Raw genomic sequence first — 27,627 nt, forward strand, 5'->3', positions numbered from 1 at the left:
TATAAATATATAAATATATATATAATATAATAATATATAATATATAATATATAATATAATATAATATAATATAATATAATATATATATATATATATATTATATATAAATTATATATTTTAAGCGGAAATGCGGAACGTTGTGAAACATTCTCATGCCATTACTCTTTATATGGGCCAAAGTAAAAAATCGAAAACTGTACCGAATGTACCAATTAGAAACAATTAGAAACAATTAGAAATACAAAATGAATTGCCCAAATTGCCCAAATTCCTAAATTGCCAAATTGCCAAAAATACAGTATAACCCTATTATAAATAATCTGGGGTAATATTATCTTAAGTACATTCGGGGTGGACAAAGAGCGGATTAACGGACACGTTTTTTTTTCTATAGATTTTAACAAAGAAATACATTAACAAAGGATTTTACACGTTTTTTCTCTTTTTTTTTCTTTTTAACAAATAATTCATTCATTCAAAAAAAGAAAAAAAAGTATAAAAACTGGTTTTTTGCAGATCCGTGAATTATTAAATAATAACGTTTTCATAGAAAAATACATTTTTTTATTTTCATATGGCAACGTTAAAAACAATGACAGAATGAAATTTTTATGATTACGAATTATCGCGACTCAAATTATTAGAAACACGAGATTTGAGATTATTTTTTTTTTTTTAAATGCACATTACGCAATTTCATATTCAGTCCCAAAATGTTCCTGTTTCCGTTGTACAACGCAAAATTCAATTCTGATTGGTCAATTAAATTGATTCTCCTCTTAATTTCCATAATCATCAAAAAAAATTGTTTAAAAATTTTTTTAAAGTCTTTTTTTTTTTTTAATAAAAAAAAAAAAAATTTTTTCAAGATATTATTCAAGTAATTTTATGGCTTAGAATCTTTTATTTTACGTAATAAACTTACAAAAGTATTCTCTAAATTAATTAAAAAAAAAAATCATGATTTTCTTCTAAAATAAGAATGGAAACCGATCGTGTTATTATGGGTTAAAACCTATAAACAATGGTAGCCTAATTTCCAATTATAATGTTTAATTTTTCGATCACTTGCATTTATTTAGTTAGCAAAATATAAAATGTTTACGGTCCTTTTTTTTTTTACACACGTTTTTTCGCCACGAGTTTTTACCACGTTTTTGTGTTTCTAATAGGGGAAATTGTTTATTTCTCCTCTTGTGATCAAAAATGAATAAAATTTTTTTTTTGTATTACAAATATCGTTCGTTTAAACAATTCTTTTTTCATTCCATAAATTCTTATTCTCTTTCCTTATTAAAATTTTTTGTATTCACCACAAAGAAAAAGAGAATTATCTTTTTTAAATTTTTTAAATTTCACGAAACGTCACACATTTTTTTTTTTTTAATAAAGAAAAATTGTTAAGGGGAAAAAAAAAGGTCTAGACTCTCTTTTTTTTAAAAAAAATGAATATTTATTTTTCATGTTAGTTTATTTTTTTCATTTTTTCAATGGAAGTAAACAAGAATACAAAATTTGTAATCACATAAATTTTATTATTAATAATTATTAATTTTATTTTTTTTATTTTTTTATTTTTATTTTTTATTTTTTATTTTTTTTATTTTTTTTATTTTATTTTATTTTATTTCAAGAAAAAAAAATAATAAAAAATTATTATTATTATCATTATCCATCACAAAAAACATCACAAACAAATTATTTTCTTAACATTTAATAAAAAAATGTTTGATCATTTTTGATCATTTTTGATCATTCATTGATTTGACTTGATTCTCGTGGTTTGACAAAAAACACGTTTAACATGTCTTTTATGTTTATTGTTTATTATTTATTTACACTTGAATTAACCTTTTTTCTTCTATTAATAAAATAAAAAAAAAAGTTATATATTTTAAAATCTTAATCGGTATTATTTTAAATCGGTATTTTTTTTTTTATGACGGAGTTTTAAAAAATATAGGGGAGCGTCAGCATGGAGAGTATGAAGAGTATGGTCAAAATAAGTAAGTTATAAGTAATATAAGTTATAAGTTAAATAAGTTGGGACTTACAAAGATACTTATAAAAATAATTTAATATAAGTAAGTTAAGTTATATATAATCGCCATACTCACCAAATTATAAGTTATACTCACCAAATTATAAGTTATACTTACCAAATTATAAGTTATACTCACCAAATTATAAGTTGTATATAATCACCATACTCACCAAACCATACTCAACCGACTTCCCGAGTCACCGTACTATTCATACTATATTATTATAAACTTAAATACTTTATTACTTTAAAATTTTTTTAAAGTTTAATAACTCATTTCTCACTCATTCGAATTCGATTAATAATTCGGATATACTCTTTGATTTTATGGGTTTAGTAAAAATGTATATCGATTTCACAGATTTCCCACACCACACAAATGATTTGCGATATTGTCAATACTTCGAATACTCGTGTAATTCGGAAAGCTTGAAAAAAGAAAAAGAAGCAAAGGTCAGAGATTCGGAAGAAAAAAGAATTTTTTACATCAATATTTTTAATAATTGTACAAGATTGATAAAAATACTAATAACTTTTTTAACTATTATCTGTTATAATATTATTAATATTTATTATACGAAATATTTGATTTTTTAGGGTAATTCCGTCCTCCGTGATGTTTATGTGTGGCTTAAAAAAAAAAAAAAAAAAAAAACTAAAACTAAAACAAAATAATAATAAAAAATAAAAAAATATAAAATATATAAAAAAAAAAAAGCCACAAAAGAATTTAAGAATTCATAAATTCTTTTAATAATTAATAATATGTCAAAAAAAAAAAAAAAAAAAAAATATTTTTTTTTTTTTTAAATTAAAAACGGATAAAAGACAATGATGACAATGATTGAAATGACGCCATATGAAATCACAAAATTTACTTACTGCATTTTTCAATATAAACAAAAAAACTTAATTCATCAATATTTTATCACAAATTTTCCGTAAAAAGAAACACTAATCATGCTTTCAAAAAAAAATAAAATAAAATAAAATAAAATAAAAATAAAAATAAAAAAATAAAAATAAAATAATAATAATAATAATTAAATAATTTAGACGGAAAACCAAGAATAAAAAAAAACATTTCATTAATTAATTATTCATCTCAAATAACTTTCGTTTTCATGAGTGGTAAATAAAAAAAACAAGACCCTTCTTTGCATAAACATATTTTTTTTTTTGTCATCCCGAAAAAGAAGTATTATTATTAAATTAGAGTGAATATTTGTATACTTACTAATTTTGCTATTTATTGTGGTTGCCTAGTTTATATAATTAACAATGAACATGTACTACCCTAAAATATTTCCGATGTATAACCAGTTTTGGGGTCGTTTGTATGATAACCGGGACCGGATTCTCCGTAAAATAGAACACAACTGATTATCAAAAGGATAAATTTAAGTCCCGCAGCTTTAATTATGTAACATATATTAATATAAATATGTACATATATGAATTTTTTTTTTTATTTATTTACACAACTTTTTGAAATTCGAATAACGATTAAATATTCAATTAATGATAAATTCATTAAAGAAATCTCCGGTCGACCTGGGATTTCATCCTAAAAGGGTATACGAATATCCGATAATATAATTTTAATATTTTAATGTAATTTGTTCAATTTATCATTTGTTTAACCTAATGATTATTATTTATCAAGCCGAATTTCCCTCATAAGTCATTAGGTTTTTTTTTTAAAAAAAAAAAACCTGAAACTTTTATAAACTTTATAAAGTTTATGAGTTACAATCTTACAAGGATAAATTTATAAATTTGTAATTCTTACAATTCAAAAAAAAATTCAACTTAAAAAAGTCAAAGATTCGGTGTATTACAATGAGGTATTACCGATTATATACATTATCAACAAAGAAAACGCGTTTTGTTAATCATTATTTTAAGTAAAAAAGGCATCGGATCGGAAAAAATTTCCTTTCTTTACTTTATTTTTTTTTTTAGATAAAATAAAACCATAAATAAGAAAAAAATTCTTGAATTCGAAATCACGATCTATTTATTTATTTTTCAATTTAGACATTGATATACATATATATGTATATGTATATTATGTATATGAATATATATATATATATATATATGATGTATATATATATATATATATAATTATGTTGATGCAGATTATGTACAATACAATAACGCATACACGCACAGATATATATACATATATATATAAATATCTTTTTTAAATCTATCTAAGATTATTTAGATTATTTAAAAAAGTTTTTTTCTTATGATTTTTTTCCCATGGCTTATCTATTTCACAAAAAAAAAGATTTATTTGTTATCCAAATTCAAGATTTTTCTTAATTCGTAAAATTTAAAATACTTGTAACAATTAAAAATATCTTGATACACTTGTTACATAACATTATCGAATTGATCTGTTTGTAATTAATTTATTATTGTCAACTCAATCGCGTAACCCAACATTACCACAAAAGTAATAATAATAATTAAAAAAGAAAAAAAAGGATAAAAAAAGGATTGTTTCACTTTATCCTGGTATATATATAATTTTTTTTGATCTAATTAAAAAAAGTATAAACCAAAATGCGGCGCAAAAAAAAAAAATAAATCATTCATTTTTGTCAACAAATAAATCATAAGCCAATACAATACATAAGCCAAGAGTTTTTTTTTTCAAATAGTTTGGAATTCCCGTAAAACACCGAACATAGCCACTTTTAATAGCACAAAAATAGGGGGATTATTGAGCCCGATTAGTATAATTAGTATAATTAGTTATAAGCCTTTAAAAATTTTCACTTGACCAAACATCCGCGTTTTTTTTTTTCATTTTTGGAATTTTAAAATTTTAAAACTCCTCAAAAACATCAGTAAATGATAATGACGATCTTCTTGTATTGGTTTGTTTTAATTTACAAAAATAATCTTTTTTTGTAAAAAATCGCGTTTAAATCTTGATTTTTTTTTGGTAAAAAATGACCAATTTTAATAAATTTAATATTACCATTTTTAAATAAATATTGGAAACAAATTTTAATTTTTTTGATTTAGAGAGTTTATAGAAATTAATTGAACTAATTTTGGTATATATAAATTTTTACGAATAACAATATGATGTCATTTAATTACAAAAAAATTCTTAAAAAGAATTAGTAACTTTACTTTAAACAATCGTATTTAAATTTATCATTATATAAAAACATATGATTAACACGAAATTCTTTAATTATAATAAAAAAAATAAAAAAACATTTTGAAAAAAATCCGAATATATATAATTATTTATATCATCGATGACTTAATCAGTTTTAGTTTGATTTTTTTTTTGAAATTCAAAATTTCTTAAATTAGTTTGAGATATTTAAAAGGGAGTGGCTTGAATTATAAGTCGCGTCATTCGTCATTTTTTCGTTTTTACTGCGTTTCTACGAGTAATTAAAACAGGAAATCGAAGCGAAATTATTTAAAATTATATAAAAAAAAAAAGTATTAAAGTTATTAAAGTATTAAAGGTAAAACTAATTATTTCAATTATTTCAATTATACGAATGATTTTGATAATCTATTACTGAAATGTTACTTAAATAATTATTTTCTTGTTGGGAGTTTTAAAAATTTTTAAATATGAACTTTTAACACGAGATATTGTCAACAAGAAAGCATGATTCATCATTAAATTTTTGATTTCACAAGTTCTTAACATGTTAAGCCAAATTTACCAAACAATTTACTTTTATCTCTTGTTTAAGATATTTGTTTAAGATATTTAAGATATCTTCTTTAAACAATTTCCCACCCCTTTAATAAAAAAAAAATTTTTTTTTTAAAAAAAAAATAATATTACCATTAAAAACGATAATGATGAAAAAAACCAAGTATTTTTTCTTGGTCCTTATTTCGAACGCAAATAAAGAATCATATTATGTACACAGTATCGAACATATAATCGAATGTTATTTTCTTCTTGTACTTTTCGATATTCAAAACAATTTCACACGAAAAGTTAAATAGAAAATTCAAAAAAAAAAAAAAATACTGCAAATATTTCAAACATTTATATATATGTTGTGTTAAATTCATTAATCCTTTTGAATTTAACCCTTTTTTTTTTTTCTATTATTATAATAAATCTCGTTTTTTTTATTATTATCACATTACCATATTAACCGGGTTTACTTTCGCTGGGTCATATAATCATACTGAATGACGACAATTAATCTGATTAACAACAAAAAAAAAAAAAAAAAAAAAAATTTTATATAATAACCATACACATGTACACATGTATATATATATATATCCTATATATCCTTATTCTCTTTAACTGATTAAAATGATAAACTGATATAATTATGACATTTTGTATTTAAAAAAAAAAAAAATGGTCGTAATGTTCTTTTAGTCGAAATAGATCATTTGATTCATTTGATTGTGGCACGGGATATGTTATGCGCCACGATTATATGAGTATGTATAATCATATAAATAAATAAATAAATAAATGATATATATATATATATATATATTTATATATATAATATATGCATATATATACATATTATACACATACATATATATATATACATATTATACATATACATATATATACGTATATATATATATATAACAATATTATAATGTAATATTATAATGTAATATTATAATCAGTGTAATAATATTATAATGTAATTTATAATGTAATAAATATTATAATGTAATAATATTTTCTATATTTACTAAATCATGATCGTACAAATCGTACAAAAAATTAAATTATAGTTAAAACCATTTCCTAAAAATTAATTTCTTTTTTTTTAAAAAGATTTCTTTTTTTTTTTTGGTAACTAAACATTTCACCAACAAAAATTTCTTTTTTTGTAAGTTTTATCAGTTTATCATCTTGTTAACAGTTAACATTATTTTAAAGTTATCATCTATTTAAAATAAAAAAAAACCGTTGGAATAAACATAATACCTAATTTATCTTAATACCTATATTTTATCGATCACTTACATCATAAAATTAACAATCATTGTTTTTTATTATCAAATGTTAAAAAAAAAAAAAAAAAATTTATTTTTAACAAGTTGTAATTCCCGTTTTTTATTTAATACATAAGCCACCAAAGTTTCCATTATTCTTAATAATTAATTCTAATTGTGACTCCTTGAACAATGACAAAACTAACAAAAGGAGAGATTGAACCCTTTAGAAAAAAAAAAAAATAATAATAATAATAATAAAAAAAAATAATAACAACAACAATAATAATCTCCCAAATTTGGTTCTTGATATGGAATAAATTCACATGAACCGAATAAATTATTTAATATGTTACAAAAAAAAAAAAATAAAAATAAAGTTTTATTTAATCAGTTTTAATCGGTTTTATAATTCCGTGAACTTCTATCATAGAAAAAAAATATTATTTCCATTTTAAGGATTGAGTTGTTCTACCCGCGTTTTAAATTATTTGAATTCTAGATTTTTACGGTAACTTTAATCTCATACATCCTTTTCCCCCTAAGAGTATCACAAAAAATCCAAAATTATCCTTTTCATTTAGTAATCAGTTTGCACAAAATGATTTTGAAAGAATCCTTTTTTAAATAAATAATAAATTTAAAAAAAAAATGAATTATTGAGGACTTGGCGTTTTTTTTTAAAAAAAAATATTCTTTTCATTTTTCGTAATCTTCATTATTAAATTTAAAAACCGTAATCTATTAATCTTTTAGCAATTAACTGAACAAAATTTTTAAAAATTAACCATATATGTGCATAATAGTAACGACTTGCACGTGATTCACATAGAATTTAGCGCAATATTCTACACACGTGATAATTGGACTCTAGTGAAACCAACTAAAATTCTTACGCGTAAAGTTTAGTAAACGCGACCAAAGAAAAAAAAAATATTAGTACATTGTTTTACCGTAATAGAAATTCAAGTCGTACAACCAAATTTATCGAAAACCTATGAAACTTCAATCTTATTTTATATCATGAAAAAATCATTTTTAAATGAAAAAAAACATTCAAAAATTTAAATTTATATTGTTTTTTAAAAAAAAACCAATGAAAATATTTTTCCTCTCTTTTTTTTTTTTAGTTTATTTGTTTTTTTTTTTTTTAGAATAAGTTTTTTTTTTGTCCAACTTTTTTTTTTTTCGCCAACCCAGTGGCGCCACAACACTTCAAATAAAATAAAAAAAAACCAACACCCCGAATAATAGTTTATAAGTAAAAGAATCGCTAACCGAAAATAACCCGTAAAAAAGTATAGAGAAAAAAAAATAAAAAATGGAATTTTTTTTGTTTTTTTTTTTTGACGGTTAACAAGTTCAATGAAAAAAAAAACTAAATAAGGGGAAAATTGAATGATAAAAAAATGAAAGGTGATTTTTCTAACTCGCGTGAATATGATTAAAGTAATATATGCAAAAAAAAATGCGAGTATTATGGTTATAATGATAAAAATGTTATATTCAAGGAAGATGTTCTAATGTAGAAGAAAAAAAAATATACAAAGAAGATTCATAAGAAAAATCCGATATAACACAATCTTCACAATGAAACCCAAGTTATTTAAAAATTAAAAAAAAAAAAAGAGAGATAGAATAAATGATAGATATCATACTAGATTATATAAACAAAAAATAAAGGTATCTTCTGGATTCAGAAGTACTTTTTTTTGGAAAGAAATGAATGTCCTTGCAGAAAAAAAAACCCTCCCCTAAATGCTCATAGACCAATTGCGTATATTTTATCAAGAGTTTGTTTTTGTCGATAAAGTGTACCCATTCTATGAAAAAAGATGTGATGAAATCGAAAGTCAGTATATTTCTTTAATTTAATAAATGTATAAACGAACAATCAATCATATTTACCTTTTCTCTTTTTCTAATTCCGCGTTCAAATATACGCAGGTTTGAGTTAGACGATTGATTTCATCAAGAAGAAATGACTCCTTTCTTTGCATATTTTTCATATGTGAAACGGCTATATATAAAAAAATATTTATTATTACACGCCCAAAATAAAAAAGAAACGCGTAGATTCAAATTAAATACCTTTTTGTAACAAAACGGCTTTACTCAATTTACGACCAGTATAAGTTGTCGGAAGTTGTCTGCGAAGTTCTTCGAATCCATCTTTGATTTCAGCACGTCGTTTTTGTTCTGATTGAATATGTATTTGACGCCGAAACTCAACCTGTGACATTGTACTATTTTGGGTACAAGGTAATATTAGATGATTGCAACTATAATTTAATTGAAAAAGAGAAAAAAAAAATGTGAAATCACAAAGAATTTACAACAGAAAATGTCGCGTCATATCTTTTTTTAAGTCCAAGAAAATTTTGAAATTGATACTTGCCTTACATTATCATCAACATCATCACCACCATCCATCGACGATGTTTCACATTGCTCATCACGTGTTGATTTTCTCCGTCGTTTACAACCTGACTTTGCACTTTCATATTTTTCTTTACTATATTGAAAAAATTCTGGAACATCCAACTCATCAGCAGTTGGAGAATCACGATATTCAAGTAACGAAAGTGGTGATGAAGGTGAATGAGAGGGAGAAATTATTTGAGAGACTTGTGATGGTTGTGAATTATCAATAGAATACATGTTTAATGATAAAGTTGGATTCATGCTCAATGGAAGGGGTGGAGGAGCAAAAGTAACCGAGGATACTGGAACCGTAGGTACTGACGCCGGTGGTGGACAAGTGAAAGTAAAATCTAATTCACGAGGACATATTTTTAAATAGAACATCGAGAAAAAAAAATCTTTATTTAGGATAGGATTTATCATAAGTTTCGGGTAAGACTTTTTATAGAAATATTTTAAAATGTCAAAAAAAAACATAAACTTTTGTCCCGAAGAAAACATTTATTATTTTTCAGAAACTCAATTACTTTTGGCACACTTCTTTGTTTCATTTTTTAACGTTAAACTTTCTCGAATTTCGCGTAACAATATTCCCAAAAATTATATAAAACGAATGAAATAGTACCTGAATTGATTACCACGGGAGTTTGAACAACGGTTTCAGGTGGAAAAACAAAAGCCGTGGAGGCGGAAGTAAAAGGCTGTTGGTGATGCATATTGAATAAAATTTTTTTTTTTTTTGGCGCGAAAGCTTGAAAACAAAAAACGTAAGAAATAATTTCTTTTTGGAGATAAGCAACGAGGGTGTTTTTGTTTTAATAACAATAAGATAAAAGTTGCTCTTTTTTCTCACACAAAAAAGTTACTTTTTTTGATTATTGTTTATTATTATTAAATAGAATAGATATGGTGTTTTTAATTTCTATTCTATAATTGTTTTTTCTAAATTATTATATTAAATCGTTAAAAAATTAAACGGAAAAGCGGAAGTTATAAACCGTGATATGGAAGAATTATGAAAAATTTATGGAGGAAAAGTATTGGTGATTGATCAAATTAGGGAATGGTTTATGAGGTGAAAATTATTTATCGTTCTTTCTTGCCAGAAAAGAAAAAAGGATGTGTAGGAAGAAAAAACCTTCAAGACGGTGATGAATTCAAGTGTATTTATCCGTTTTTCAGAAGATTTTTTTTTTTCAATCTAAGGGGACTGTATTTAAAAGGGCCCAAAATTTTTTTATACTATAATAAATAGCATATAAATAATAAATAAAAATTTTTTGTCCCCCAATTTTCGCAATTTCCGTCACAAGAAAAATTTTTTTTTTTATTTATTTTTTTTTATCTTATGTGGTACCCTTCTCTTTTCTAAAAACCCAAAATCTTATTATTTATATATATATTAGTTTAAAAAAAAATTTTTTTTCTCATCAATATAATTAGATATAAATAATTTTTTTTTTTTTTTTTGGAAGTAGTTTTTTCGTAGTATAAATAAAATATATTATCAAACATGTGATAGTCTTGTATTGTAAAATTTTTTTTTTTGTTTGAATTGAAATAAAAAGTCAAAAAAGTTGGAGTGGCTGGAAATATACTAGATGTAGTTTTAAAAACAGGTTTTTTTTTTTTCAATTAAAAAAAAATTTTTTTCAACTCTTTTAAATAAAGTTTTTTTTTTTTTTTTATGTTTAAAAGAAATAAAAAAGTAGGATTAGCAATTAGCATTTAGTAAATGTCACGAAAATCCAAATTGTTGTTCATTTATATGCTTGGAAACCACGTCGAATTATGGATACTAACAATAGAGGCTAGTATTTATTATTCGGAAAAAATCTTCTCCCAATTGATCGTTTTTATTTTTCGACGACGATCCAAACAAATCAATTATTATTTGTATTAAATATTTCCAGTTGAACCTTCTTGACATTTTTATTTGAAAAAGAAAATAAAATAATTCAAATTAATTAATTGTAGACTAGCTTTCAGTATATTTTAATAAATTTTTTTTTTTTCTTTTTTTTTTTTCCTCGAACAGATGTTGGTTTTAAATCAAAATATTGTTTTAAATTTTAAAAAAAAAAAAAATATTACCAAATGTTACTTCAATTTCTTTCTCGATGGTTTGTTTCAAACTTGATAAAATATTGCCCGAACATAATAATCCGGGATGCATCTGTTGTATTATCTTTGACAAAATTTCTTGTAATCTTGCCTGTTTACGTTTATAGTCTTGTCCACGCGTATTTATTTAATAAATAAAAAAAGTTTTTTTATTTTCGATAATTTTAGTGAGTTAAAATATTAAAAAACTTAACGAATTATATCGTTTTCTTCCCCATTTGTACGCACAAATCATTTTCTTTCGTTAAATTATAAAAATAAAATAAATTTGTTTCCTAACAAAATATAAATAAAATTAGTAACTCCCTATTTTAAAGAATGTTGATCTAGCTCCAGTCAAGCTAGTTCATCATTATGAACATCAATCCCTAAAACAAATATAATTAAAATAATACAATAAAAAAATCGGAAATTTTCGGTATTATATTAAAAAGTTCATCTTCTTTATGAACTTTCTTGAATCAGTTCCGGTTTATGTAATTTGTCTAAATATAGAAATACTGTGATATTACTAACGTTTTGCATAATCCGGTAACTTAGGCGTTCTTAAAGGGGTCGAAGATGTATTCTTAAATTGAAGAGTCGAGAAAAATTCCAAAGTGAGATGTAATAATTTGTTTTTCTTGTAAAAAAGAAAAATATTCATAAATCTGGCCACGCGTACTATAATTAGACAAGTGGCGGTTTATCATCAACTTGATTTTGCCACGCGAATTAGGTCCAGTGCGTTCTCTATTGGAAAAAAAAAAAAATTTTTTTTTTTACCAGCCATCTCCCCTTTTTTTTTTGTGTGGTTTAAACCTTTTCGGATTCTTTCGATTTTGGTAAGATGGACAATGCATTATCTAATCGATTATATACTTTTTTTTGATCGCGCGTAAAAGAAAGTTGATAAAAAAAATTCTTGTATCAGATTTGTCGGATTAAATTTATATTTAAAGAATCATGTGATGCAATTTTGATGTAGTATAATATATATATATATATCATGTGAATTAAACTATTAACGTAAGCTCGATTAAACTTTTCTCCGAATGACAGCCACAAATTAATTGGTGCTTTTTTTTTTTAAAAAAAAAAAGTCTCAAAGAATTAAAATGAACTTCTAACAAAAAAAAAAAAAAAAGTTTTAATAGATTACAAAAAAACTCGATAATGTCACAACTGCCACACGAGAACTTTTTTACTTTAACGGAATAGTATACCAAACATCTGCATGATATGTTGAATAATTAATGAATTGATTCGATAAACCAATTTTTTTTTTTCTGTTCTTACCCCAACCCCCAAAAAAAAATTAAAGTTTTTTTTTTGTTAACAAAAAAAAATCTATTATAAAGATAACCGCATGCATATAATCGATGGATAATGCAGTTCAATGTTTCGTCGCTTTGTGTATCCTTCTCCGTACCGTTAATACTCTTTGTCTGATGAAAAGCAATAAATGTGATAAAGATTTGATAATTATTAGATGTTGAATTAGCAATAATTCATCGAACCATTATATGATTTATATCAAGCTAATTAGAGAAATTCGATAATTTCTATTAATTTCTATGTAAATATTAGTAAATTAAATTTTAAGTCATTTAAAAATCGGATAACTTGTTAATCTTCTTGTTTTCTCTTAGTAAACATTTACCGCCGACATAACAAAAAGTACAAGAATATACATAAAATCGGTGTAATTTTCGAAACGGTATCTCATGCAATTACAGTTGGATGAGTGATACAGTATCAAACTATACAATATATTTAACAGTTGATTATGTGAGAATTTCTTGTTGTTATATTTATAAAGTAAAAATGTGAGGGTTTCACAAATAGATAAGATTTCTTTGTTGATTTTTTTGGAAAATCAGTGTCGCGAACTTTAAAGAAAAATTTCTATAGGGTATTATCTGCGAGTGGACAAAGACTCTCAAAAGTAAACACGAGGAAATAATTCCAAGTTAAACGAATAGTCATGTGGTGAAACTCTTTAAAAATAATATTTCGCGACATGATATTACAAATATATTAAGCTCCCAGGTAATCGTTTAATGGTTCATTTATTCTCTAAAAAAGAAAATTTAAAGTTAATAAATTTTCTTTGTCCCAAACCACAATTTTAAAAAACAGGTTTAATATTATCCATTTTTGAAAGACAAGTAATAACTGAAAACTTTGTAGGACAAATATGGACTAATTTGGAAGAATAACTAGAATAACTCTAAATTACAAGGCGCCATGTAAAAATGGAAACCCCCCGAAAAACGCGCAATATTCGTCATGTAAACTTTTGAGTCGGTATACACGTGACAGATATTGCGCGTTTTATTGTATAACTTTAAAAATTCGAAAGTTCTTTTATTGTAATAATTTTTTTTTTTCAATATAATTTAAACAAAGTAGGTTCCAAACGCGAAAGTCTCTTTTACGACTTACAAGATTCAATTATCATTACAATTTTTTTTTTTTAAACCGTATCACCCACGTATTTTTGTTATATTACATAACTACGTATAATTCTTCTAATATGATAAGCATTGATCTCCTTGATCTTTAGAAAATCAACAGACAATTGATAATCATCATAATCAATGTTTGAAAATTCGGTTGCCGAGATATTCTGATATTCTGATATATCTGATTATTCTGATATGCTGATTTGACGTAAGACTATAAATTAATTATGAAATATTACGAAATTTTTTTTTTTTTTTTTTTTTTAGAATGTGAGAATTTTTAATGGACTTCTTGTGTTCCGGACTTGCGGTAATCCGAATTTTTTCTCTTATTATTTATTGGAATACAAATATTAATAATAATGAGTGTACCACTAAAACCGTAACAATCCTTGATTATCATCATTATATTAACTTCAGACTCGAGAAAAAAAAAAACTTTATTTTATTTTACTTTCGATTTGGGAAATTTGGCTGGATCTTTTATTGTTTATTGGTTCTCTACTGTAAATGTTTTTTTAGGGTTTTGGCAAAAAGTATTTGGGTCTCGAATTCCGGACTGACACTTTTTTTTTTTTATCAAATAATTTTTTTTTCTAGGTTTTTTTTTTTTTTTTGATTTTTCAGCATTAAAACAACTAAAGAAACGATCGTTGAAAAAAAAAAAAAAAATTATTAAATCAGAGTTACATCAATAGAAACAAAACAAGAACAATCTAAACAATTAACCTATTATAGGACTTTTAAAATCAGATAAATAAATAAATAAATAGATAAATTAAATTAGAATATTCTTATATTGACAGTTTTTATAATCATTTTTCATAAAAAAAATTATTTACTATTTAAATTTTTTTTTTCCTTCTTCTTATAGACTCGACGACTCGACGACTTATGACTTTTATTCATACATATATTCACATTTATTAAAAAAAAAATACTGTCATAATTATTTGAATTTCGATTACCAATCATTTACATTTCATTCATTTCATTAAAATTATATATTCGTATATCCGTAATTGACGAATAAAAGTATTAGAAAATTGTATTCCCAATGATAATCCTGAAAAATTCGCTTTTGATGATGATGATCTTGTTCTAAAACGGTGACGAAGTGATGACTGTCTCACCAAATTTCCAGCGTCAAAATTCTTCATTTGACATCACTTTCATAAATGGTAAATCATACATTTAATACATGCAAACACATATTATATAATGTAGAAAGTTTTATAAGATCATCAACAATCAACATCAATCAAGTTTCCTTGTCAAGTAATTGACAGGTTATTAATAATTAGTTTCTATTTATAATAAGGAAATCTATAAAAAGAATAATAAAAAAAATTGACGCTCTTAATTTTTGATTCTCATCCAAAATATTCCAATTTTAATTATTACAAACAATGAAAATCCTCTTTTTTTTTTTGATGATCCACCGATTACAGAACACGAGTTTTCTAAATTCCAATTTTGTTTAATTTTTTTATTTTGTTTATTACAAATATTTATTTATTTTTTTTTTCTTTCAAATTCGGCACAACATTTTAGAAAAACTTATATATATATATATATATATATGTTATATATATATTACATATTATATATATATATCTATTAAAAAAAATAATTTTTTTTTTTTGACGGTATTAATTCTAAGTACAAATTTTATAGTATTAGAATTATTAGACAAATTTCACCCTTTCATCCCCTGTCAGTTCAGTTATAAAAAAACATTCAGGGACTTGTACAAAAAAATTTTTTTTTAGACGTGTCAAAATCCCGAACACTTTTATCGAAAACAGGTCATTTGACAAATTGTCAAATTTTGATAGTGCCCCCCCCCCCCTTCACACAATTTTGATTCATGTTAAATTTCCTTGGTTTTTTTTTGACTTGTATTTAAATAAGAATTTTTTTTTTTTTTTTTTTTTTGCTTTAACCTTTCCGCTTTAATTTTTAAACTTTGAAATCATAAACGAGTTTCATTTTACAAAAATAATTTTTCAAAAAAAGTAAAAAAAACAATAAATAAATAAACAAATAAATAAATGGTCGGAATATTTGAAAAGCGTAATTGACCTCCAGGAAATCAAAGAGAAAAAAAAGGTGAAAGTTTATTTAAGGTTCAAATTTATTACGAACAAGAATAAAATACTTTAATAGTTGTGTTAATTTTTTGAATTTATTTATCTAGGTTATCAAACCTACGTTATTGAAAACTTTATACAAGGTGATATTATGACTTCGCACCAACTTACCGACTTATCCAACTTGAAAACCATGTGGCAGTGAAAATTCTTTGGAAAGAATGTCTCATCGAGAGATCTATACTTGATTCGGAAATTTTATGACAGTGAATTGGTGAATTGGATCATCCTCTTATTATTATTATATTTGCAGATAGGTAATCGTATCAAAATGGCTCTATAATAGATAAACTGCAGATACAATAGATACAATAGATACAATAGATACAATAGATACAATGATGATATATTTAGTTTTAGAAGGGTCTGTGATCTTTCTTGGAAAAAGTTATGGTCAATCAATTCAAAAAATTAATGATATTTTATTTATGATCTTAACGAAAGTATTGTTTGATAACAATTATTAAATTAATGGAATTTGTTTTTATTAATTTAAAAAAATGTTGCATTATAGTAATCGCTTTTTGGTAGTGTACCATTATTAGGTGAATGAATCTTTGATGTGACCATTCATACAATTTTCTTAATAAAATACCCAATAATTTTTACTTATGGCAAATTGCATGCATCGAATGCATGAATGAATGTTCGTTATGGGAGTAATTTTATTCACGTGAATTATAGATAAATTTGATAACTGTATAATTGGGTACATTGAGAGATTAACTACAGAAATATAATTTACAATGAGTATTACTTTTATATAGTTCTTTTCTTTATTTTATTTTCTAAAGATTTATATTAAGTCACGAATAATTTATTATTTAGTAGTGTACAGTATAAAATTATATAACCAATACAAATGTCCCGATTTTTTTTTTGGTAAAATTTATTTTACCACTTTTTTTTCATCTTATCAGATCACCTACATAATTACTAGTAGTATGTTATTTTTCAGCGATAGTTCTAGGAATCTTGGTGATGGTGGAAAAATATTGGAAAAGAACTTGGTGATTTTTTTCGAGATCATTGAAATTGTCTTTCCCGGATCATGTTTCTATATATATAATCTTCATGTTTGTTTGTTTGGGTTCCTCTGGTTTTTTTTGATTCCATTTAAGCCTTTTCTTTTACCATCATCTCATCATCTCCCATGATTCTGATTCATAAAATATTCATTTTATTTTATTAGGAATAGCAATTAAAAATAGGTAAAATTTTAGGAAATTATAAGATGTTTGTCTATATGGTACCCAAAGTCGTGACTGCCATTATATTGCACTAAATGCTTTGGTTAATAAGCTAATTCTTATAGAAACAATACATTTTGTTGAATTAAATTCAGCAATATGTATGTTCTAGTGTACAATATCCTATATATTAAAAATGATATCACGACTTTTTATTACCATTTCATTACATTGTCTTTTATACACAGTTCTTTATATTTTTAAGCTAAATTTTTTTTCTTTTTTTTTGTCAAATAGTCTGTCGTCTCAGCGTTGGAAATTAATACTGGCTAAATATCAGCTCTGAAATATTTAATAAAGACGTGAATATATTCAACAACCTTACTATATTCATTATAACCGACGTAACAGAGCAAACTCATTTTTAAAAGCACGCCATGATCCGTGATCCGTGTAAGCATGTTATACATTTTATAACTGATTAACATTTTATTGTAACGCGTGAAATAAAAATTTTTTGCTATCAGCATTTTTTGATAATGCGAAAACTAATTTTTCGTAATGCGCTTTTTCATTCAAAATATTCAAATTTTAGAAAGAAATCATTATTTGGTCTAAATAAACTTAAACCTTTAATGGTGAATACGGTTCAAAAACGAAACTTGTCACAATTTAGAGATTTTACTTTTTTATCTTCCAATGAAACGATACAACAATTCTCATGGAAAACTATGTTATATTTAGTTTTTGGAGTTCCATTGGGAATATACCTTTATAAGGTTTGGTATGTTGGTGATATTCTTTTAATAAATGAATCAAAAAAAAAACTTTATTTTCTATTTAATAGTGTACTGTATTAACGTTATTCCAAAATAAGTTGATATATATGCCATTTTTACCTTGGGATGGACGTAAGCTCCCATTCGATGAGTCATTAATTGATAAAAGGTTGGTATGCAAACAAGTAACAGTTGAAACTATTGATAAGTGTAAATTAGCTGGAATTATTTTAACAAAATCTGTGGAAGGAGAAGTTGATGTACGTTATAGAGACGATGTTCCAGTTATGATTTATTTTCAAGGGTAAGTTACATATATGTTCATGCGGACTTAAATCACTTAATAACTTGATCATCAGCTCATCAGTGGTCTTAACTGATATATTTACTCGGTCATATTAAATAGTAATGCTGGTAATACACTACTTCGATTACCGCTTTTCTCTCGTCTTTTACTTCCTCCAACAAGTTCAATCCCAAATTTGTATATAGTCGCTATAAGTTATAGAGGTTATTGGCTTTCAACTGGTTCACCTTCTGAGTATGGGCTTCAAAAGGATGCAATAGCAATTTATGAATTTGTGAGAAAACTTTTCCCAAAAAATCCTCTTTATGTTTATGGTCATTCCTTGGGAGGTGCTGTTGGACTTTATTTGGTTTCTCAATCAAATATTCAAAAAGATTTGAGAGGAATTATCATTGAGAATACTTTTACTTCTATAAAAGATATGGTTACAACTATTTATCCTCAAAATTGGTTGCCCTATAAATATCTTGTACGTTTACCATTTGTACTTTGGAATAAATGGGAAAATTCTCGAGTGATTCAGGAAGTTACAGCTCCAATATTATTTTTATCATCGCGTAATGATGAAATTGTTCCTCAGGAACAAATGTTGGAATTATACAAATTGGCTGGTAAATCTGAAAAGAAGATATGGGTTAATTTTGACAAAGCATTACATATGGATACATATGTACACAAAGGATATGTGGAAGCAATAAACAAGTTCATAAGTGAAACAAACTAATATATTATTTCAGACGATATATAAAATACATAAATATAAAGTATTCTAAACATTTTTGGATTCTATAATAGGTTGAGCAAGATCTGTAGAAAATTTAAAGTAAAATAAATTAATAAAAGAAAATTATTAATGAATGATAATAATTATCAAGCTTATAATATTTACCTGGACCATTATTAATGGGTACTATCCCAGTTGGATTGATTTGTTTGTGACTTTCAAAGTAATGATGCTTAATATGATACATATTAACGGTATCAGAAACTGAAAAAAAAAAGAAAAAGTTAATTATAAAATTATTTGAATTTAAAAAATTTAAATATCATTTATTACTAACTTTTTGGCATTTGATAAATTTGCCTAGCCCAACGAAGAATATTAGGATAATCATGTGCAATTGTTTTCTTGTTAGTTTTAAAGTGTGTATGATATACGGGATCAAACCTAATAATAATTATTATTATGAATACGTCGTCGGTTATTGTGAAATTTTATAAATATAGAAAAAAAAAAAGATCAAAAAATTATGGAATTACCTAATAATTGTTGTCCAGAGTCTAATATCAGCTTCAGTAAAAGTATTTCCTACAAGAAATTCATTTTTTGAAAGGATTCCTTCCAATCGATCCAATGACTTAAAAAGTGGTTCAATATTACGATTATCTAAATAATAATAATAATTAATTAGTAAAATAATTTGAGATATTTTGATAATTAATCATCTTCTGTTATAAATTGCTTACAAGCTTCTTGAGTCGTAGCGAAACCGCATTTGTACACGCCGTTATTAACCGTATCATAAACCCATTCGTTAATTTCATCAATTTGTGTACGTAAATTCTCGGGATAATAAGTTACTCCTTTGGTTTCCGGAGTAAAATCATCGAATGCATCATTAAAAATGCGGATAATTTCACTAGATTCATTATTAACTATCAAAAAAGTCACGTGAAATAAGAATCATACGATGTCGATTAATCTAAAAATAGAAATCACTTTTTTTTTTACCTATTGTTTGAGTTTTTTTGTCCCAAAGAACAGGTACAGTAAACCTAAAGAACAATATAAAATTTAGTATTTTGATAAAAATTTTCTCACAATGTGAACTATTTACCTTCCACCGTAATTGGGGTCACTTTTGAAATATAATTCTCTAAGATATTGAGCGTTATTAACATTATCTGGAATGGCACCAGGAGTTTCTTCAGGGGTGTTAAATTTCCATCCTTTTTCGCCCAAAATATAGCTGACAACACTCAACCCTATCAAATTATCAAGACCTTTAAGTGAACGGACGATAACGGTTCGATGTGCCTAATCAATTAACTTTAATTAAAAAATTAAAAATTAAAAATAAAATGAAGATAAATAAGTTAAGTTACCCAAGGACAAGCCCAACTAACATACAAGTGATATCTGTCTCTGTATTTTTTTTTTAAAAAAAAAGAATTATGGTAATTATGGTTAATGGGTTAAAGTTTTTTTTAATTAAAAATAATAAACAATAAAATTACTTTTCAGCAGTGTAGATTGCATTGGGGTCTTTGCTGATTGTATTACGAAATGAAGAGGCTTTTCTGCGGAATTCACCATCAGGTGAGGCCCATTTAAGAATTTCAGGTTGGTCCTTACTATATAAATAAAGGAAAAAAAAAATAAAATAAGATAAAATTTTAGATGTAGATAATCTATATAATTTAAACATTTTTTTTTTTTACTTGAGGGTGGACATAGCGCGAATGAATTCAAAATTGGCTTTACAAAGTCTATTTAAAGAATAAAGTTCAGTAAATTTGACATAAAAACTAAACGGATTTATATAATAATTTGATCGATTAGCAAATGAATAAAATTTTGGCATTAAAAAAAAATTAGACCCTTGTTTAGTGTCAGTAACTTACTATATATATATAAAAAATTAAATCATCATTATTCATCAATTATTATTAATCGACTTGATATTTGCTGACAATTGTTAAATGTCATAAGTAACCAATAAGGTACACAAAATAGGTATTACGCAATCAGGATACTGCGACACTCTTTTTAATTTTTTTCTGATAAGATGTACATCTCTCCAAAAAAAAATACTACCATAAATATCCAATTTCCTTAAATTTTTTAAAAGGCGTTCCTTAATTAACCATTTCAGAATTTAACTCCCACATTGGTGACTCAAAAATCACAAATTCGATCACTTTACGTCTTTGCATATTATTCATGCATGTGATACTTCACTTTTTACTTTTGGTATGGCGTATATATATGCATTAAAAGAAGTCTTCTCTAGCATTATATGACGAACTATCGTTAAGGTAATGATTTTCATCCTCTACTGCGGTGAATACAAGTATTTTACGTATTTTACACTGCATACATTTGAAACGAGAGGATTGTTACAGAAATTTGTTCATGTGACGTCTTTATTATTTTAAAATTCATTGAGTCTGCCGCGAATTGCCGCGCGAATCTCTCAGTGAATCAATTTGCAGATTTGTTGTTCAAGAAAAATAAGGAAGGTACCATAATAAGTTAGCTTTAAACTATAACTATTTTAAAATCCATTAGAAAGAGTTATGTATATCCTGAATTAAATATCCACTTTTATTTAAGATATGCAGGTTTATCTGATAACGTTTTTTAATCTTGTTTATTTATATCGGATAATTATTTTAAAATAGTAATGATGTACCGGTTCAAAATTTTTGATTTGCCGTTTTCGGAACTTCGGCAAATTTTGATGAACACTAAACTGCGGAATGACAATAGAATATGAGAAAATTTCACAGTATCTTCACAGATCTTTAAATATAATATGAATTTCATGGATTCTGATAAGAATCTTTTTTTTTTTTCATCTTTTTTTTTCGATATTTGTCTATGACGTAACTACCAAAGAATCAAACTTCGGGAATACATTGGAAATATAATGTTTCTTTGATAAACCACGTTTTTTCAACCTTGCTCATAGAAGTACATTGAAGGAAAATCAGTTATCATTGTACTACTATTTTTTTTTTTCTCTGAGGATTTGCCAAATTCAAATTCTCCGTGATACAAATTTAATGATTAAATTACTTTATATTAAGTCACTCACAGTTAAAATTGATATCATTAGGAATTTGTATCACGAAAAAGTTTTAGATACTACATAAACATACAAATATGGAATATTTATTAAACAATGACGTGTTCCCCATAACCAATTAAAACCATCAAAATTTCCCATGAGTTTTTTCTTTATATAGAGTTAAAATTCGTCATTCTTAAAAAAAAAAAAAATTTTTCCCAGAATCTTTTCTTTTTTGACTAAATCTATATTTTTTTTAACGCTATGGATCCTTTCTTCTCTGCTTCAACAAACTTTGATAATTCAAATTCTGTTTTCAGTATGAATGATAACAACTTTCCTTGGGATTTTACTCTCGAAGATAATTTAGAAGCGCAAAAGTTATTGGCTGCTGCTATTGCACACAACGATCAGTATAGATATGACGACGACCAAAAACGAAAGTTAGAAATGTTGGAAGACGTTGTTCAACAAAATCCTTCAAAAGTTAGTCGTAAGTAATAGTGAAAATTCTTTTATTTGTACATTCTCTTAATCGAGAATCTCTTAAGAGATTTAATATAAAAAAAATTTTTATTTTTTTTTATTTTTTTTTAATATTAATTATATTAATTTACAAACTTTTTCTATTGTTCTTTATTAGATAATCTAAATATTTCTTCTGTACCACATCCAGATCTTACAGCAGAAAGTAAATAAAAACCTATTATTATTTGATTAAATTTTTATAAAAGACTGACATTTTATTTAATAATAATAAAAGCTGAAGCTGAAGTTAATAAAACAGGTTCCGATGTACAGTCTGAACAATCGACTGAACCTCAGAAAAAAAAACCGGGTAGAAAACCATTAACTAATACTCCTAGCTCAGTAAGTTTCTTATTTGTATAATAATACATTTATTTTTTTACAATTTTATTTATAAATATTTTTTTATTTATATCATAGAAACGTAAGGCACAAAATAGGGCTGCTCAACGTGCGTTTCGAGAAAGAAAGGAACGTTATGTAAAAGAACTCGAAAATAAAATCAAAGAACTTGAATCTGTGTCAGCAAAAAGTGCTCAAGAAAACCAACAATTAAAAACACTTGTTGAACAATTACAGGCTGAAAATTTCATATTAAAACAAACAAGTTTCACCTTTGATTTCCCAATTGATAAAGTGAATGATACGCCCCTTGACAAAGACATTAGTGAACTTCTTGCATCAACGCCTGCGACAACATCGGTATCAAAGACAAGTACATTAAGTATCCCTACATCATATACACCTCCATCCTCAAATGAGAGCGATGAAGAACCAAGTTCACCGTCTGGTACAGGTTCTGTTGGGGATTCAGATAATAATTCGGAAATAAGAGATACATCGGCTGGAAATTCTCCTAAACAAGTACCTGATACTAGCCAAATAGAGCCTACAACTATCAATCCCCTCCCATCATCTTCACAGTCACACTCTTCTAAACCTCAAAGTGCAGAAGAGTTTTGTGAAAAGTTTACAGATAGTTTTTGCAAAGATAAAGAAAAAAATAAAAAATCAAGTTCAACGGGAGAATCCAGTAAATTACCATCCGCATTCACACAATATCGGGATCCAACACCGTTTACTCCTAATATTGATAATCCTTTCTCCGAATCTACTCCATTACCGCCGCTTTTCGAAGATAATTTCCAAGGTTTTGGAACTTTCGAACCAATGGCTACTCCATCTGAAGAACACAGAAATCCTCTAGGTGGCAATTTTGGTTCATCGTTGGATGAAATTAGTAATAAAAGATTTTTATCATGTAATAAGGTATGGGAAAGAATACAGCAGCACCCAAAGTTTGACGATTTAGAGGGTGATGAAATCGATCAACTTTGTTCTGCGCTGAAAGCTAAGGCAAAGTGTTCAGGCAACGGTCCAGTTGTACCTGAAGAAGAATTAGAAGCTGTTTTGGTTAAATTGGAAGACAAATAAGATTATACTCACATTACAAAATTCAAGTTCCAGCAATTTATTTAGGGTTAGGGTCGTAATCTACGTTCAATAATATTCGTATGAAATAATTAGAAAGCAGCATAAAAATCAATAATCATAAAAAAAAGAAGATCGAAGATTTCTTCTACCAATAAGAAAAAGAAAGCTGAAGCTGTATTTAATGCGTACAGTTAAGGATTTTTTATTCTTATTTAATATTGGTAGTTGGACAGTTGGGCTTTTTTTATTATTATTACGCATTGTTATTTTTTTTTTTTCTTTTTTATTATTTTTTTTTCTTTCTTTTAATTTCAATAGCAAAAATATCCCCTAGAATAATAATCGTTACATTTATATACTGTTTGTGCATTTGATTTGCGAGTTGAAAGTAGATATTTAATAGGTAAATTTTACTTTATGTACATAGTTTATTTCCCTTTTACTAACCTGGTTAATTTCCCAGCATTTTATTTTAAATCTTTGCTGACAAAAAGTATCTATCAAATTTATGAGTAAAATTTTTGTCATTTATTCTTGTAATAAAAAAGTTGAATTTATTTAAAATTTTATTAGTTTAGTTTTTCTTTATTTTATGTAAATTTAGCTTTATTTCTTATTATACTCACAAAAAAGATATATACACAGCATATAAAAATAATTTACTGATTCTTTTGCAAATTAATGATGCAAGATTAATAAAATAATTGATAAATTCTCAAGTTATAATTTAATTCTTTATTATCCGAAAACATAAAATTTCTTAAAGTTTAACCGGTTTACTATATTCAAGCTCACCCAATTTTTTCAATAACGAAAATATCGCTCTCACATTGTTGTGAATATCAAATACATCCAATTTATTATATGATTAATTAACATCCCAAGAACTAATAAACAATTAATTCATCTTTGCTATTAAAGTTACGAGGACATCTTCTGGATGAATGAAGAATTATTATTGAGTTCTATTCATTTTATGCTTTTTTTTTCTTGAGAAACGACTTTCGCTATGGTGGAATGGTACCTGAATCTTTACGTTAGAATATTCAACTTTCCTAATACTATAGATAAATTGATAGAACACAACGACCACTACTCTTCATTAACAAAGTCATTCCCTGCTCTTTTGGTTTTCACATGCCACGTTGACAAAGTATTTCTGCGTTACAAACGAAATGTTAAGGAAAATTGATCGGGGTTTTCATCATTCGTTCTTTTTTTGTTAAACATGTGCTCACAATCACGTGACTTTACCATATATGCACTTGTTTGTTTTTTTAGAAGTTTGTTTTTATTCTAGAGCTTGAGGTTTTATCGTAAAGTGAAAGTTTATTAATATTAATAATTAAATAAGTTTCTAAGAAAAAAACACCAAAAATGTCAGCAACTAGACCTTCACGCCACCATGGATTTCGAGGATATGGTGCAGCGGACCATGATCGTTTAAAACGTTCATTATTACAACCAGTTCAATCATGGTATCATAAGATGAATTTTTTTCCCAATTTTGAATTATTTTATTATATTATATATCTAATACCAAATCTTATTATTTGATATATTAGGGAAAGGAAGTGGCAATATCCTTCTAATGGAGTGAAAGGTTTCAAAATAATGAAATGGGTTAAATGTAAGGAATTTATCAATTTTTTTTTTAAAAAAAAATGTCAAATTATCTTGACGAATGATGATTAAATCATTATTGTCGTATAATTCAAGTTACTTTTCGAATAATCGGGATAATAATTCAAGATTCTTTTTTTTTTTGTATTGATTTTAGCTGATAGAAAAATAACTTTTAACGATGATGATGATGATGATCTAGGAGGTGTAACAACACCAGCTCGTCAACCAATTATTGAGGTAAAATAATATATTTATAAAGCCTTAGACGGTCTTTTAAATTTATATTAATATTAATAACATTAAATTTAGGATACACCAACACCAACTGCATCAATTATACAACCACCAACAGAAGCATCAACACCTCAACCATCAGAGACCGAACCTGACTCTACAAATTTCTTGAGACCACTGCCACATTTATTATCAATACCAAAAGCACCATCGTTGCTTCGTGAAGCATCACAAGCATCATTCACATCAGTTAGTACTCCTGGAGAAACAATTACGACAAACAATAATAATACACCACATGATATGGAATCATCTGTAGGAAATAGTCCTGAAATGGAGGATGAAGAAGAACCAATGGAAGATATTATCACCTCACAACAAATTTTCAAAAAGAACGATCAAGCTAAAGATAATAATATAGAATTCAAAGAAAATACAAAACAAGTTAGTGATAATATTAATATCAGTAAAATATATAATAAACAAACAAGTATTGTTAGCGGAATATTTGATAAAAATCAAGGTAAATCGACTAATAATTATGATGAAAATGTTAATCAAAATGACGAGGAAGAAGATGACGACGATGATGATGACGATGATGATGATGATGAGGAATATATGGTTCGAAATGATGAATACATTGTTGTTCAGAATGAAAGTTATAATGGTCAAACTGAAGGATATGACGGTCAAGGTGAAGATTATGATCAGGTTGAAGATTATAGTGGTAATATAGATGATGATGATGATTATGATTATGGCGAGAGGACAGATGAATATGGTAGTCAAGCAAATAATGAATATAGTAATCAACCAAATAATGAATTTAATAATCAGGCAAACAATGATTACGGTAATCAACCAAATAATAATTTTGGTAATCGGGCAAGCAATGATTATGGTGATCAGACAAATAATGATTATGATAGTCAAGCAAATGATGATTTTGGTAGAACAACCGAATATGGAATTAGTGAATATGGGAATACAAGCGAGTATGGAAGTAATGAATACTTGGGAAGAACAAATGAATTTGGAAGCCAAAATGCGGATGATTATGAAGAATCTTTAAGTGCTTTGAGTGATTATGACAAACAACCTAATGAATATACCGATTTGCATATTAAATATGGAGAACAACAAAGTAATATACCAAGTCAAATAAGTGAATATACTCAACCACAAAATCCTTATCAAGAACATGAAGTAATAGATTTTATTAAACATGAAAAAGCAAAAGATGTACAAGAAAATGACATTGAACAAGGTCAATTTAATTTGGAAGTATTTACAAAAAATATTCAAGATTCTTGAAGCAAATTTATTTAAATATTTATTCCTTTTTTTATTAAAAAAAAATTATTAGAATTTTAATTTGTAAATTTATATATAGATTTTTTTTAATTAATAAAGGATTATTTTTTTTTTATTTTCTTAATTCTAATTGATATATTTAAAATAATTTTAATAAATTATAATATATCAATTAAAATATTAATTTTCAAATTTAATATTTTATAAAATAAAAAGCAAAATAAATAATGGAATTGAATTAAAAAAATT

General features: G+C 25.5%; 5 protein-coding genes across 6 annotated transcripts; 3 read left to right on the forward strand and 2 right to left on the reverse strand.

Annotated features, from left to right (window-relative positions):
- Positions 1–8,783: 8,783 nt before the first annotated feature.
- Positions 8,784–10,161, reverse strand: OCT59_003881 (uncharacterized protein; the record flags this gene model as incomplete). Its single annotated transcript, XM_025314523.2, has 5 exons — positions 8,784–8,844; positions 8,930–9,041; positions 9,113–9,267; positions 9,420–9,795; positions 10,071–10,161. The coding sequence occupies 5 exons, from the start codon at positions 10,159–10,161 to the stop codon at positions 8,784–8,786; spliced, it is 795 nt and encodes a 264-aa protein (XP_025184899.1).
- A 7,737-nt stretch (positions 10,162–17,898) lies between these two features.
- Positions 17,899–19,287, forward strand: OCT59_003882 (uncharacterized protein; the record flags this gene model as incomplete). Its single annotated transcript, XM_066147922.1, has 3 exons — positions 17,899–18,138; positions 18,207–18,442; positions 18,545–19,287. 3 exons carry the CDS (start codon positions 17,899–17,901, stop codon positions 19,167–19,169), a joined length of 1,101 nt encoding a protein of 366 aa, XP_065996571.1. The 3' UTR covers positions 19,170–19,287.
- OCT59_003883 (uncharacterized protein) lies at positions 19,149–21,048 on the reverse strand. The gene is made up of 10 exons (XM_025314521.2): positions 20,888–21,048; positions 20,684–20,800; positions 20,552–20,591; positions 20,284–20,483; positions 20,178–20,221; positions 19,913–20,101; positions 19,706–19,832; positions 19,507–19,613; positions 19,335–19,433; positions 19,149–19,252 (listed from the first exon to the last, which is right to left on the reverse strand). The coding sequence occupies exons 1-10, from the start codon at positions 21,028–21,030 to the stop codon at positions 19,215–19,217; spliced, it is 1,104 nt and encodes a 367-aa protein (XP_025184897.2). The 5' UTR covers positions 21,031–21,048; the 3' UTR covers positions 19,149–19,214.
- A 1,455-nt stretch (positions 21,049–22,503) lies between these two features.
- On the forward strand, positions 22,504–24,925 carry OCT59_003884 (uncharacterized protein; the record flags this gene model as incomplete). Of its 2 annotated transcripts, XM_066147923.1 has the most annotated exons (5): positions 22,504–22,732; positions 22,883–22,930; positions 23,003–23,109; positions 23,188–24,036; positions 24,229–24,925. In XM_066147923.1, the coding sequence occupies 5 exons, from the start codon at positions 22,504–22,506 to the stop codon at positions 24,244–24,246; spliced, it is 1,251 nt and encodes a 416-aa protein (XP_065996572.1). In that variant the 3' UTR covers positions 24,247–24,925. The 2 variants fall into 2 exon arrangements, with proteins under 2 accessions (XP_065996572.1, XP_025184896.1); XM_025314520.2 differs by having other exon boundaries at positions 23,188–24,925.
- Positions 24,926–25,488: 563 nt separating this feature from the next.
- On the forward strand, positions 25,489–27,513 carry OCT59_003885 (uncharacterized protein). Its single transcript, XM_025324678.2, has 4 exons — positions 25,489–25,679; positions 25,767–25,831; positions 25,982–26,064; positions 26,137–27,513. The coding sequence occupies exons 1-4, from the start codon at positions 25,579–25,581 to the stop codon at positions 27,376–27,378; spliced, it is 1,491 nt and encodes a 496-aa protein (XP_025184895.1). The 5' UTR covers positions 25,489–25,578; the 3' UTR covers positions 27,379–27,513.
- Positions 27,514–27,627: the final 114 nt, after the last annotated feature.

This window comes from Rhizophagus irregularis, chromosome 12, assembly GCF_026210795.1.
Source record: "Rhizophagus irregularis chromosome 12, complete sequence".
Lineage (NCBI taxonomy): Eukaryota > Fungi > Glomeromycota > Glomeromycetes > Glomerales > Glomeraceae > Rhizophagus > Rhizophagus irregularis.

Excerpts from the sequence above, each read along its gene's own strand:
- OCT59_003883 (XM_025314521.2), bottom strand. The coding sequence starts at position 21,030 with ATGCCAAAATTTTATTCATTTGCTAATCGATCAAATTATTATATAAAT. Across the intron at positions 19,833-19,912 it reads CGCTACGACTCAAGAAGCTT|ATAATCGTAATATTGAACCA; the intron begins GTAAGCAATTTA and ends ATTATTATTTAG. Across the intron at positions 19,253-19,334 it reads ACCCATTAATAATGGTCCAG|ATCTTGCTCAACCTATTATA; the intron begins GTAAATATTATA and ends AATTTTCTACAG.
- OCT59_003885 (XM_025324678.2), top strand. The coding sequence starts at position 25,579 with ATGTCAGCAACTAGACCTTCACGCCACCATGGATTTCGAGGATATGGT. Across the intron at positions 25,680-25,766 it reads TTACAACCAGTTCAATCATG|GGAAAGGAAGTGGCAATATC; the intron begins GTATCATAAGAT and ends TTGATATATTAG. Across the intron at positions 26,065-26,136 it reads CTCGTCAACCAATTATTGAG|GATACACCAACACCAACTGC; the intron begins GTAAAATAATAT and ends CATTAAATTTAG.